The sequence below is a fragment of the Leptopilina heterotoma genome, unplaced genomic scaffold (genome assembly GCF_015476425.1).
Source record: "Leptopilina heterotoma isolate Lh14 unplaced genomic scaffold, ASM1547642v1 Lhet_206, whole genome shotgun sequence".
NCBI classification, from domain to species: Eukaryota; Metazoa; Arthropoda; class Insecta; order Hymenoptera; family Figitidae; genus Leptopilina; species Leptopilina heterotoma.
In genome coordinates this window covers 782,668-796,758 of record NW_025110922.1, presented here as the reverse complement: position 1 = coordinate 796,758, position 14,091 = coordinate 782,668, and the positions used below count along the sequence as shown (strand labels likewise).

At 24.3% G+C, this 14,091-nt stretch overlaps 3 protein-coding genes across 5 annotated transcripts; 2 read left to right on the top strand and 1 right to left on the bottom strand.

The window, feature by feature from the left end:
* Nucleotides 1–734: 734 nt before the first annotated feature.
* LOC122501235 (AP-3 complex subunit sigma-1) lies at nt 735–3,244 on the top strand. 3 transcript variants are annotated; one of them, XM_043610552.1, is made up of 4 exons: nt 735–1,063; nt 1,424–1,807; nt 1,971–2,055; nt 2,570–2,708. In XM_043610552.1, exons 1-3 carry the CDS (start codon nt 995–997, stop codon nt 2,034–2,036), a joined length of 519 nt encoding a protein of 172 aa, XP_043466487.1. In that variant the 5' UTR covers nt 735–994; the 3' UTR covers nt 2,037–2,055; nt 2,570–2,708. The 3 variants fall into 3 exon arrangements, with proteins under 3 accessions (XP_043466487.1, XP_043466488.1, XP_043466486.1); XM_043610553.1 differs by having other exon boundaries at nt 1,971–2,048; nt 2,570–2,706; XM_043610551.1 differs by lacking the exon at nt 1,971–2,055 and having other exon boundaries at nt 741–1,063; nt 2,570–3,244.
* Nucleotides 3,245–3,378: 134 nt separating this feature from the next.
* LOC122501234 (probable malonyl-CoA-acyl carrier protein transacylase, mitochondrial) lies at nt 3,379–6,743 on the top strand. Its single transcript, XM_043610550.1, has 2 exons — nt 3,379–4,327; nt 6,067–6,743. The coding sequence occupies exons 1-2, from the start codon at nt 3,552–3,554 to the stop codon at nt 6,506–6,508; spliced, it is 1,218 nt and encodes a 405-aa protein (XP_043466485.1). The 5' UTR covers nt 3,379–3,551; the 3' UTR covers nt 6,509–6,743.
* A 1,936-nt stretch (nt 6,744–8,679) lies between these two features.
* LOC122501233 (N(G),N(G)-dimethylarginine dimethylaminohydrolase 1) lies at nt 8,680–13,772 on the bottom strand. The gene is made up of 5 exons (XM_043610549.1): nt 13,291–13,772; nt 12,516–12,618; nt 12,347–12,444; nt 10,515–10,610; nt 8,680–10,070 (listed from the first exon to the last, which is right to left on the bottom strand). Exons 1-5 carry the CDS (start codon nt 13,546–13,548, stop codon nt 9,816–9,818), a joined length of 810 nt encoding a protein of 269 aa, XP_043466484.1. The 5' UTR covers nt 13,549–13,772; the 3' UTR covers nt 8,680–9,815.
* Nucleotides 13,773–14,091: the final 319 nt, after the last annotated feature.

The following is a 14,091-nucleotide window of genomic DNA, read 5'->3' as shown; positions in this document are numbered from 1 at the left end:
ATTTGAAAAATAATGGAATTTTTTCAAAGAATGGTTATTAAAATTTTAATAAATAATTGAATCCCTACCAAAAAAAATTATTATTTCTGAAGATAATTGAATTTCTGATAAGAAATTTTTTATTTTTGAAAATAATTGAATTCCTGTGAAAATTGTATTATTTAGGAAAATAATTGAATTATTATATAAAGAATTTTATTAAAATTTCTAAAAAATAACTGAATTTTACAATTTAGTTTTTATTAAAAAAAATTAAATTAAATTAAATAAATTTAATTTAATTAAAAGATTGAAAATTGAATTCCCTCGAAGAAATTTTATTAAATTTTTTAAAAATAATTGAATTCTTATGAAGAATTTTATTAAAATTTTTTTAAAAAATTGAATTCATGTGAAGAAATTTATTTAGATTGAAAATAATTGAATTATTTTAAAGAATTTTGTTAAAATTTTGGAAAATGATTTTTAAAATTTTTTTTCAAAGAATTTCATTAAAATTTCTAAAAATAATAATAATTAGTTAATAAGTGAATTTTTTAAATTTTGAATCTAAAATAATTCAAAAATTAAAGTTGATATTTGAAAATAAAAAATTTCCTAATTTTCACAATAATAAAAATAGTAAATATTATTATTATTATAATTATTAATAATAATATTTACTAGTTTTTCAATAATCAAATAATTGCCGCCAATTTATGTGTCGATAATATAGAATGCGACCATGAAAATGATAAAGGTCTAATTTACAAGTCACTTTTTCCATTAGGTCTGTCAATTTTTATTTGTAACCCATTGTTTCTGTAGTGTGTAATATAGTCATGTTAAATTGACAATTGTTAAAATCTAAAAGTGTTCATTGTTTATTTAATGCAATTGGTGGAAAATTAAAATTACATAAACAAGAATTAATAATGGCAAAATACACGTCACCAATATGCTGAGTTATAGAATTCCCTCGTCTAACCTCTGAAAAAGATTATATTTATTAACAATGATAAAGGCTATTTTGGTTTTTAATAATCATGGAAAGCCCCGTCTTTCAAAATTTTATCAATATTTTGTAAGTACTTTGATCATTTCACATTCTATTGTCAATTGGTAAAATTTTTTTCTTTCAAAATTTCTTTGGAAAAATTCGTCATAAAAATGTTGAAAATTTTGTTTCTACTATATATGGAAAAGAATAGAGAAAGTCTAAAAGAAAATTTATCATTTCTCTTGTTTTCTGTATAATTTATCGAAGATTGTTTAATTAAGTTTCCTTCACGTTTTGAAACCATAACCTTAATTTTTCTTCTGCTATTTATTTTCGTATAATTTAAATATAAGAACTTTGAAAATTTTCTTTTAGGAAAAATATAGTACTTTTCTATTTTGAAGAAATTTAGAAATGAGAGTGTTAAGTAATACTTTTTTTTAGAATGAGGATATGCAGCAACAAATTATAAAGGAAACATTCCAATTAGTTTCGAAGAGGGATGACAATGTGTGCAATTTCCTAGAAGGCGGTAGCCTAATCGGTGGATCGGATTATAAATTAATTTATCGACACTATGCAACTTTATATTTTGTTTTTTGTGTCGACAGTTCTGAGTCAGAGCTTGGAATTTTAGATTTGATTCAGGTTTTCGTCGAAACGTTGGATAAATGTTTTGAAAATGTCTGCGAACTTGATCTTATTTTTCATGTAGATAAAGTTCACTATATACTCAATGAATTAGTGATGGGCGGTATGGTTCTTGAAACAAACATGACAGAAATCCTCACGAGGATAGACGAGCAATCGAAATTAGAAAAACAAGAGGTAAATTACTCTAATAATCAAATTTGTCGATTAAGTTTATTTTTTTCGAAATTTGTTTATTATAAATTTCTGCTTGACTAGATCTTTTCTCTTTTTTATAAAAAATGAAACACTTCTTCCGCCACTTTAGAACTTAGATTTCATAGACTAACATAAATTTTAGGGGACTCGCAAAATACGTCGAGATTACTCGATTCATCCAGTTATCCTCGTAGGACCTTCTCCTTAACAAACTGTAGTGGTAGATAGTATGCAATTTTCTTTCTTTTCCTTTTTTGTAAATGCTTATTTCTTCTCATTTTTGTAAACACTCGTTCCTTACATTTTTTTTTTTTTTTTGCTGTTTTGCTTTTAACTTTGATTATTTCTATTTCGGTGAAGAATTAATCTCATTAAAAATTGGTTATTGGTAATATTGCTTTACAAGGAATTTTAATAATAAATTTATAAGTGACGCTTTATAAAGGGACCTGTCACGACTAGAATTTTGAGGTTATGATTATTAATTTTAAACTGGTCCGAGAGGATGAAAAGAGAATTAACTTTCAGTCGAAACGAAACTGATATATTTAAATTTTTTTTACACATTCCCGAGGAATAATTTTTGTTTTAAAAAATAAAATTGCTTGTTAATCGCAAAAAAAGGATTGTAAACATAACCTCAAATTTCTCGTTGCGATAGGTCCAGTTTACCGTGAGGCGTCAATTTTTAATATTAAAAAAGTATTTGGAAATTATCATTTTTTTATTTCATATAACCAGGCGGGAATAACTGCAGCTCCAGCAAGAGCAGTGTCAGCAATGAAAAATATGAATATCCATCAGCAAATAAAGGACATGAAATTACCGGATTTACCACAAGCGATCAAAGATCTAAAATTCTGACAAGCCGTCACGTCCCTAGCTCCGAGTTGACTGGGTTCTAATAATTTTAAATACAATAATGAAATCGTATTAAATTCCTTCATGAGGAGAACAAGAAAGTATATCCAAAACTGCGAATTTTTCCTGCAAACTCCTCACCGAGTTTCAAAAATTGAATCACGATATTGCTATTGAAAATTAATATATTTATACCACACGGCGAATCAGTAATTTAGAAAATACAGTTCTTTATGAAAATGTTTTTCTAAACAAAAAAAAAAAACAATTTTTCTCCAAGTTTGTCAGCTTAAGGGAAGAAATGGAAGAAATTTAGAAATAGAAGAAATTGATGAGAATTCAATGAGTTTGCATTGAGATTCGATCTGCTGAGCGTGTCCATTTTTTACCAGTATATTGTGCGAAAGTGTTCCTTGTGAATATATAAATATTAAATATCATTCCTTTCATTAGAGATTCCTTCTTGTGCACTATATTTCTGCTACACAGATTACTTTATTCTAATGTCTATACTTAGCTGGTGCAATTACAAATCAGATTTATTTCTCTATTAAACTCTGTCTTTATTTATCCTAACCTAACCAACAAAAAAAAGTTAAAAACCAAAAACTTTAAAAATTATATACAATTCTGATTTAATTTTCCCGCCCAATTTTATCGAACACGAACAGTCGATAAAAGGGATTCTTCTTCACCGACAATGTTTACAGAATCACAAACTACATGTGATAAAGTTTATCAAGTGCATTCTTTTCTGCGTAAAATTACAATTTTCCACCAGTTAAAAAATACATTTTTCCCTTTACTACCATCTCGCATACTTTTTAATACACTGTGATGTGCTTTTTATAAAAAATCAATCATGTTGTATCGAAAAATTTTAACGAAAGCGTTTTCTAACCTCACTTTCTCTCACCGGTCTTCCTCGTGCTGCAAATTGTCTCGTTCGTTTTCCGATAAATTCACATCGGACAATAATGATCTCCCTGAAGATTCAAAAGCTGCGGAAGTGTCAAAACTTCTCGAGGATGCGACAACTTTTAGCGATGCAAATGATCCAAATTGGGCGAAGAATCCCTATCCTGACACTGCACCGGTGAACTTGCAAAAAGAGCCGGAAGCACCGAAAGTTCTTCCAAATGATAATTCCATTATTCTATTCCCTGGACAGGGTACACTTAAGGTTGGCAGGATAAAAGCGTATTTACGTTTTCCACGAGTGAAAGAAATGTATGCGATAGCGAATGAAATTTTAAAGTATGATTTGAAAAAATTGTCATTGGAAGGACCACAGAAGGAATTGAATAAAACGGAATTTAATCAAGCAGCAACTGTTGTTGCGAGTTTAGCGGCATTGGAAAATTTAATCGAAGATCGGCCAAATGTTTTGGATAATTGCAGAGCTGTTGCTGGATATAGTGTTGGTGAATTTACAGCTTTAATTTTCTCGGGAGCAATAGATTATGAATCTGGAATTCGACTTGTTCAACATAGAGCACTGGCAATGGCAAATGCTGCTGAACGTTCGAAGCAAGGGATGATGTATGTTTATACAAAAGCCGGATCAAATATTTTTCAAGCTTGTAAGGATGCTGAATCATGGGCAAGAGATTTGGGAATTAGTGAACCTGTTTGTCGGTAATTATGAGAATTTTAATATAATATTAATAATTAAATAATCTATATTAATAATCATTGTACTCCGAATGTTTGTTGAAAGTTTGAAGAAATTCCAATTTAATATGTTTTGAAGAATAAATATAATAACAAAAATTAATAAAACAATATTACTTTGAATAGAAAATCATAATTAAAATAGGAAATTTAATTTAACATTTTAAAACTTAAAAATAGTTACTTATAAATTATTGTAGAAAAACTAATATTTATTAAAGTGCAAAAAAAATTAATAGTTAATGTTATAATTTTATTTAAGTTATAATTTCGAATCTGTAATAATTTAATTTTTGCAAAGAAATTTATTAACATTTTTGAAAATAATTGAATTCTTCTAAACAATGTTATCAAAATTATTGAAAATAAACGAATTCTTTTAAAGAATTTTATTAAAATTTTGAAAATAATTTAATTCTTCCGAAAAATTATAGATAACTTTTGAAAATAATTAAATTCTTTTCATGGATTTTATTTTTGAAAGGAATAAAATAGTTTCAAAGATTTCTATTAAAATTTTATTGAAAATAAGAAAAGTCCTGCGAAGAATTTTATTATTTCTTAAAATAATAAAATTTCCACGAAGAATTTTAGAAATATTTTTTAAAATAATTGAATTGTTTTGAAGAATTTTACAAAATTTTTTTGAAAATAATTAAATTCTTTCGAGGAATTAAATTCAATTGCATAGAAAATAATTGAATTCTTATAAAAAATTCCATTAAAATTCTTTAAAATAACTGAAATCTTTCAAAAAAATTGATTAAAAATTGAAAAATAATTGAATTCTTTCTATAAATTTTAATGAAATTGCATTGAAAATAATTGAATTCCGGCGAAGAATTTTATTACCATTTTTGTAAATAATTGCATAGTTTCGAAGAATTTTATTAACATTTTTGAAAATAATTTATTTCAAAGAATGTTATTATTTTTAAAGAGAATGAAATTCTTTCGAGGAATTGTATTGAAAATAATTAAAATTCTTATAAAGAATTTCATTAAAAATTTTGAATATTCTTTCGAAGAAATTTATTTAAAAAATTGTTAAATAATTGAATTCCTGCAAAAAATTTTATTATTTCTGAAAATAATTGAATCGTTTCTCAGAATTTTATCAAATTTTTTGAAATTAATTGAATTTTTTTGAAGAAAATTTTAATTCTCCTGAGGAATTTAGTTGAAATTGTATTGAAAATAATTGAATTTTTATAAAATATATTGTATCAAAATTTTTAAAACTAATTGAATTGTTAAAAATAATTTCTTGTAAAGTGTATTTAATTCCTGAAAATAATTCATTTTCTACAAAGAATTGTATTTATAGAAAAAATATTGAATTTTTCGTAGGATTTTTAGTATTGATGAAAATAATGAAATTCTCGTTAAGAATTTTATTATTTATGAAAATAATTTAATTCTTGCGAAGAATTTTATTAAAATTTTTTGAAAATAATCGACTTGTTTCAAAGAATTTTATTAATATTTTCGAAAATAATAATAATTACTCAGTTAATTAGTTAATAAATGAATTTTGTTAATTTTTGAATCGGAAATCATTCAAACATTGAAGTTGATAATTGGAAATAAAAAAATTCGAAATTGCCAAATAATAAATTAAGCACTGCGTAACATTTGCTAGTAAAATTTCTAAACTTTCATATTTTATTTTCATTTAATTATTTATTTTCCTTCTCTTTCAGAATTGCAATTTACTTACACACTCAAGGAAAAGTAATCGGCGGAAATGACGAAGCTCTTAATTTCTTAATGGAAAATAGCTCAAAATTGGGTCTGAAAAATGTAAAGAGAATTCCAGTTTCCGGTGCATTTCACACACCATTAATGGAACCAGCAATTAAACGTTTTAAACCAACTTTATTTAATACGATAATTGAAAAACCCCGAATAACAGTGTACTCTAATTGTAACGCCGAGTATTATCGCGAACCAGAAACAATAAGAAGACATTTAATAAAACATCTAGTGCAGCCTGTAAAATGGGAGCAAATTATCCATAAAATATATGGAAGATCACCAGGAAGTACTTTTCCAAGAACATTCGACGTTGGATCTGATGGAACGCTGAAAAATACACTGAAATTAATCAATTCCAAAGCCTGGGACTGGTGTTACTCTGTTTGACACATTTCTATTCTACTTAATGAACCAGTTGATTTATTTAGTAAGTAAACATTTATTTTCATTTTTTGTAACATTTATGATTCAACTGAAGACATTGAAAACAATTTGTAAATATACCAGTGTCTAGGAAGTTTGTACAAATGAAAAAAGTTTACTTTTTTAATAAGTTTTGTTTAGAAATTGTTTTTGTTTCAAAAATCCATGTTCTTAAGGTTTTAAACGTTCAAATGAATGAAATTTACTTTTTTCAAATTTAAATTTTACTGAAATAAAATATTGTTTCAGTAAAATTTAAATTGTGTCTCGTTATTAAAAAAATAATTTTTTAATTTGTCGATTAAAAAATATTGTTAACATTTTTTTTAAACAGAAATTTGAATAGAAGAATATTTTTTTCTTTTGAATGATAAACGTTGTGAACTTCACTGACTTCAGTGAATAATTTTGAAAAATATTTATATTGAAAAAAATATTTCGTTCATTTGAACTTTCAGAATTTTTCGAACATTTCGAAATGAAGATTTAATTTAAAGGTTGTAATACTTTTTTTTATTAAAAACTCATTAAAGAGCAAAAACAATAGCTGAGACTTGATAAAATATAATCATCATGAAGTTGAATTTGTATACAACATTTTGTACCAATTGCGCATTTGTGTAGCAAAATTATTAATAAAATAATATTAATATTAATTTATTAATATTTAATCTTATTGACATTGTATTATATTTTATTTCGCATTAATATTTTATTTCATATTAATATTTTATTCCAATCTATTAATATTAATAAATTAATATTAATCGTAAATTGTATAATTGTAAAAAAATGATCTCTATTATCACAAGCGGTTTTTATTGTTGTGCAAATTATTTGTATTTAACTAAAAGTTTTGTATAACGAAGCTTAAAGTTAAGTAAAAATTGGCATTCAACATTTGCTGGAAAAAAAAAATGTTTTTATAAATAATTACGGCGATACATTTTTTCTGATAATTAGAATAAAATTCTAAGTTTTTTCATAATTGCGTATTTACATTTATAGTTTATTAACAACTATTTAAAATTTTTCGTATATTCATTGCGCCTGATATTTATTTTAAAATATCGCGGAAAAATTTGTTGAGAAAGTATTTACGTCACTATATGTATTCTAACCGGATAATTCAAATCTTAAAAGTAATTTAAATACATAAATATATATTATTGAAAACCTGTTTGCAAGTAATCGATTAGTCATGACAAAACCATAAAAATTATCAATTATAATTTTTTTTTTTTTCCTTTTACAAGTTTTATGAAATTTTCAATTAAACCTCTGAAAAAGTTCAATTAAAAGGATTAAAAGCAATAAATAGAATTCTAAAAACTGAAATAAAATGTTAAAAAGGTTTAAAGTTCCAAACGTTCAAATGAACGAAATTTAAAATTCTTTCTTTAAATTCAAATTTTATTTGTAATAATATTGCGTCAAGTTTAAAAAGAATTACATATAAAGATTTTTAACATTTGTTTTCGTTATTGCTTTTTGAAAGCTAGCTTAATTTTTGAAAATATTTTTAATTACAAAAATATCGTTCAGTTGAACGTTCAGAATTCGTGGATTATGACATAAATCATAAATTAAAAATTTAAATAACTAATTCAATAAAATTAGATCACAATAAATATGTGAGTAAATATTAACTCTTTACTAGTCTGTAAAGCATTTTTTTTACGTTGGTGAAGTTTCACAACGTTTACAATCAACAATTTGAAGGAAAAATATTTCAATATTTAAATTTTTACATATTTTTGCATTTAAAATGCTTTTGCATAATTTTTTTGATCAGTAGTTTGAAAAAAAAATTTTAAATTTTATTGTTTTTGTCAAGGGAAATATTTTTTTTTCTTTCACTCGTTGATTATAAACTTCACCGACGTTTCTCTTTTAAATAAAAAAAATAAAATTATTTTAACGTTTTGCAACGATATTTACAAGAATGAAAATTTAATTAAAAAAATAAATAATACAAATAAAGTAAAAATTTGACAATTTGATTAAAAAGTAAAAAAATAATATTTAGTATTTTAATATTAATACAATTAAAAATAATATTCTAAGGATAAAAATCGTAGAATTAAATTTATCAATTTATAATGAATATAAATCATTTAAAAATTACAGTGTAGATAAAAATAAAATCTGATAAAAATAAAAATTAAAAATAAAATTTCGTCAATAATATTTTTAAAAAATTAATTACTGAGGTTTATATGAAAATTTCAACCACTTTCATAAAAAAATAGTTATTACATCATCGCACTAATTATAATATTGACACAAAAATAAAATAGATTTCATTTTGTACGATTGAGTAATAGTTTTAAAGTTCTTGGAACACATTTTTTTTATAGACTAGAAGCATACTTAAGCCCTTCAGCTTCTATAATTCCAAATTGACGTTTAAAACGTCATTGTTAAATATTTCTCGAAATATGTTTAATAATTGAAGTTTAAAACCTCATGTTTTTCTCATATTAATTGAGTTCATTTAATCATTAATAATCTATCTATATATATAGAGAATATCAGTCAAACTTTTGGTACGTAAAATACCGTTTTTTTCAATATTATATTGGAAAGTCATTTCAGTCATTAGAGCACATCTCTTGGCGAAAATTGTGAATCTTTTTTTTTATCATTTTCTAGTATATAGACTGTACTTTCTCATTTTCTAAAACATCTATGATTATTATTTTTGTTTTGTAAAATTGGCAACAATCTATGAATATTATTTTATTAGACATTTAAAATCTGTAAATAGGGCTCAAGTATCCCGTTCTTTAAACAGTTAAAATTTCTTGAGAGTATTTTTTTTGGAGGAAATAAAAAATGTCTCGTATAAATTGTATTTTCTTGAAAATCAGAGTTAGAAGTAAACTTTGTTCAACGGTCTTCATATATTATTTCTCTTGATATTCCTTCATCAATATATTAATATGAAATATATTAAACTTTTCGATATTTAATACTTCAGTCGTTTCGTTCTCTCACATTTTGTGCTTTTTCTTTTTATAGATTCTTTTTTTAAAATTCTTTTTCAAAACAATTATTGGCAGTTTTTGTATTGAATTCATTATAATTGTAATAATCATCGGTAACTCTAGTTCGTACTGAACTGCAGAAAATAGATTTTTCGAAAAAAATGTCACGATTCTAGTTTCTCTAATTTTTTTTTTGTTTCTTTTTTACTAGCTTCTGTTTAAGAGAATTGATAGATAGATTTTAATTTTTCCTTTGTTTGGAATTTGGATAAAGTGACTTTTTAAATATTACGAATGTGACGCGGTCTACGGACTAATAAACAACAAGATGACAGACCTGAACTGACTTTGGCTAATTCAGTCATGTGAAGGGATCTTGTGGGAAATTCAACTCTCTCCTCAAATACTTTACTTGATTCGGGAATTTCCTCCTCCGATCGATGAATCAATGTTCCATTCACGTAAAGAACATTTGCCGCAAAATCCTCTGGCACCGTGAGAGTTTGATAGTTGTAAGTCGCCTCTCTTTCGATTCTCTGGGAAAAATTAATTTTAAAAATTACTGCAAAATTGAAAAACAATCGAAATTAGTAGAAAATTGGTTAAAATAAGTTTTTCTTAATAAAAATTATCCTTTTTATTAAGAAAAACTAATTTTAACCAATTTTCCACCTTTAAAAATATACTTTATTTGATTGTTGTTTTCTAAAGTTTTTTGAACATTCAGACGAACGACGATATTTTTTTCACTTTTTTTTAATTTTTGTATCCTTTTATAAAAAAATAATTTTGTAAATTTAAAAAAATTAATTTCTTGAATTAGTAAATGTTTAATTTTATTTATTAAATTACTTAGAAAACAAGTAATTTTAAAAAAAATTTAAACAGAAAAAATATTTCGTTTATTTGAACGTTCAAAACTTTAGGAAAACACAAAGAATTCTTCAATTGTTGTAAATGTGATAAGGGATAAAATTTACTTTTAAAACCTCTTGAGCCTCTTTACCGCAACCAACGCAAATGACATCCGGTCCTGCCATTGAAACTAATGATTTTAAACGTTTCGATTCAGCAACCTGTAAAAAATATTGAAATTTTAACAAATTTTGTTCATTATAGAATTTGGTATTTTTAAATTTTAAATTTAAATTTTCTACAAATTTAACTTTAATTAAAAAATTTAATTACTAGCGAAACACGGTATTCAATTTATTATTATTTTGCAAATTACATAATATTTTTGTTTTGACATATCAACTTCAATTTTGGAATAATTTTACATTAAGAAATAAAAAAAATTCACTAATTAATTATTTTTTACAAAAATTCAATTCAATTCTTTGCAAGAATACAATTATTTTTAATATAATTTTAATAAAATTTCTTGAAAGAATTGAATACATTACAAAAAAATTTTCATGAAAAATTCTGAAATATTTCAATTAGTTTCAAAAATCTAAATGAAATTCTTCAAAAAAATTTAATAATTTTCAATAGAATTTAATAGTCAAATTTCTCAAACTTATTCAATTTTTTTCAAACATTTTGATAAAATATATTATTAGAATTTAATTATTGTCCAAAATTTTAATAAAATTCTTATCAAGAATTACATTTTATTCTTTAAATTAATCAGATTCATCACTGAAATTCAATTATTTTCGAAAATTTTTATAAAATTTTTGGCAAAAATTCAATTATCTTCATAAATAAACGAAATTCTTCATTGGAATCAATAATTTTCAATTCTATTTTAATACAATTATTTGAAAGAATTCAATTAATTTCAATAGAAAATTTCTTGAAAGAAACAAATCAATTATTTTAAAAATTTTAATAAATGTTTTGAAAACAATTCAATTATTTTTAAAAATAATAAAATTTTTCAAAAAAATTCAATTATTCTCAGAAAGTTTAAAACAATTCTTCAAAAGAATTCAATTATTTTCAAGAAGTTTAATAAAATTCTTTAACAGAATTCAATTATTTTCAGAAAGTTTAATAAAATTCTTCGAAATAATTCAATTTTTTAAAAATTGTAATAAAATTCTTCGCAAGAATTAAATTTTCTTTAAATTAGTCAAATTCGTCACAGAAATTCATTTATTTTCATATAAATATGACATTTTTTTGCATAAATTTAATTTTTTCTAATACAATTTGAATTGAATTTCCCGGAAAGAATTCAATTATTATCAAAACTTTGAATAAAATTTTCTCAAATAATTCAATTATTTTCGAAAATTTGAATAAAATTCTTAGCAAAAATTTAAAAATTCAATTTCAATACAATTTTAATGAATTTTGTTGAAAAAATTCAATTATTTTCAAATATGTTATTAAAATTCTTTGAAAAAAATCTCTACAAAGAATTCAATTTTTTTCAAAAATTTTAATAACATTTTTCGCAAAAATTCAAATATTTTTTTTTTAAATAAAGTTTTTCACAGAAATTCAATTATTTCCATATAAATAAGAAAATTTTTTTGTAGTATTTCAATTCTTTCTAATTTCATATACAATTATTTTCAAAAATTTGAATTAAATTCTTAGAATGAATTCTATTATTTTAATACAATTTGAATTAAATTACTAGAAATGACGCAAAATTATGATAAATAAAATAATTTATTAACAAATAATTTTATTTCTCTTTTTTTGAAAATAAGTCGAAGAAATTCGTCTTATTTTGCAAATAGTCGAAAAAAATAGCCGAGGCCTGTAATTATATATAAAAGAAACAGGATGGATTTTTTTATGATTTAATTATTTCTGTTTGGATGCAGTTTTTAAGTAGAAATATAAAACTGACCTTAATAGGCACGCAAGGATATTCTGGGAAAGCTGCGGCAATAGCACGTGCTCCTGCTTCATTTGTCTGAGCGGACAATCCAACGAAAAATTCACGCCCTAAGTTATTAAAAAATTTTATTACACTATTTCCGTTTACTATTTTAATTTTAATAGGATAAAGTCATTACCTGTGAATAAAACATCACCACCATCGAGTCTAGCATTTTTATCAGCAATTTCAACGAGAGGAATTTCCAATTCTTTCTTTAAAACCGCTTTAATACTGTCCACCTGTAACGATGATTGTTAAAATAAATTTTTCATTTGTTTGCAAATTAGTCGAATAAATAATGCATTGTCTTTGGATATAAATGTTTTATTGAAAAGAACATTTATTTATTTAAATTTCTTTTTTAATAGCTATAAAATATTTATCATTTTTATAGGTAGCTATAAATTGGCAGTAAATTAAATTCATGAACTTTAAATTCTTCCCATCAATCTCTTGAGACGTAGGTTTAAAATAGTGCTTGCGCATCATTTATTAAGAATTATAGAGTTTTAAGCGAGAGAAATAGTTTCTGGTTTATATTAGCAGGATGCATGATGTTACGTCAAAGTATTTGGTTTTATGTCCCTGAGACCAATTATCCTGTTAATTCAATTAAGTCACTGTAACCAGAGATATTTGAAAGGAACGAAATGACAGAATCGACAATTTTTTATTATTCAAAGTTAAAAATAGAAAATAGTACAAAAAGCAAAAAATTATATTTTATTTTAAAACAATAATTAATAAAACGTAAGGACATTCTTCTGACAGATGGAAAATCATATAATACGGAAACACTCGGAAATATTCGAAAACACTTGTCGTGAGAAAGAAAAAATAGGTCAACAATGAAAATAGTATTCAAAAATAGGTAAAATAACGGGGAGATAATAAAAAAGAGAATAATATACCTCTTTGATGCGAGATGGTTCGTTAGGTCGAGCTATGAGTGCAATACCGTTACAAACAACAGCAATGTCTTCAACGAAAGCGCAAAGTGGTGAACTTTCGTCGGGTGGCATTTCAACAACATCAATTCCAAATTCACGTAAAAGTTCAGCTAGTGCTGAATGCTGTGAACGTGCTTCATCCACATTGACCTCGCCTTTCGTTCCTAAAGAAAGTGGAATTCTGCAGAGAACTGCGTGTGTATATCTGTGAAGCGGCATTTTTTATTTATCATCAAATTTCTCCTAAAATTCCCTCCAACACTTTTTCATTAAATCAAAAATTCACTCTCTTCGCACACAATATTTATCACAAGTTTCACTTAAATTTCTCGAAACACTTGTATTTTTATACTCTTGGAAATAACCCGAAATAACTCACAAGTTTGACGTTTCTCAGCGTTCTGACATACACGGAGAACAAAACAGACGACACAAAACCCGGGACGCGCGCTTGCGTAATATTTTTGAAAGACACTGTCGGTAATGCAGAAAACATTAAAAAACATATATTGAACTTTTCTGTTCATCTGAAACTAACTATTTAGAAAATTTATTAAAATACGATTAATATTGATTAATAGTATATAGTAATTAATGTATATTAAAATTTGTTAAACAACTGTTGCATTAATAATAATATGAATAATAGAATCTATCGTACAGTAAAGTATGACGGGTTGCATATTCTTAGGATAAAGAAAATAAACTTTTTTCCATCTGGGAAAATTATTGTACAAGATTTGAAAGTGTTATACAGAAAAG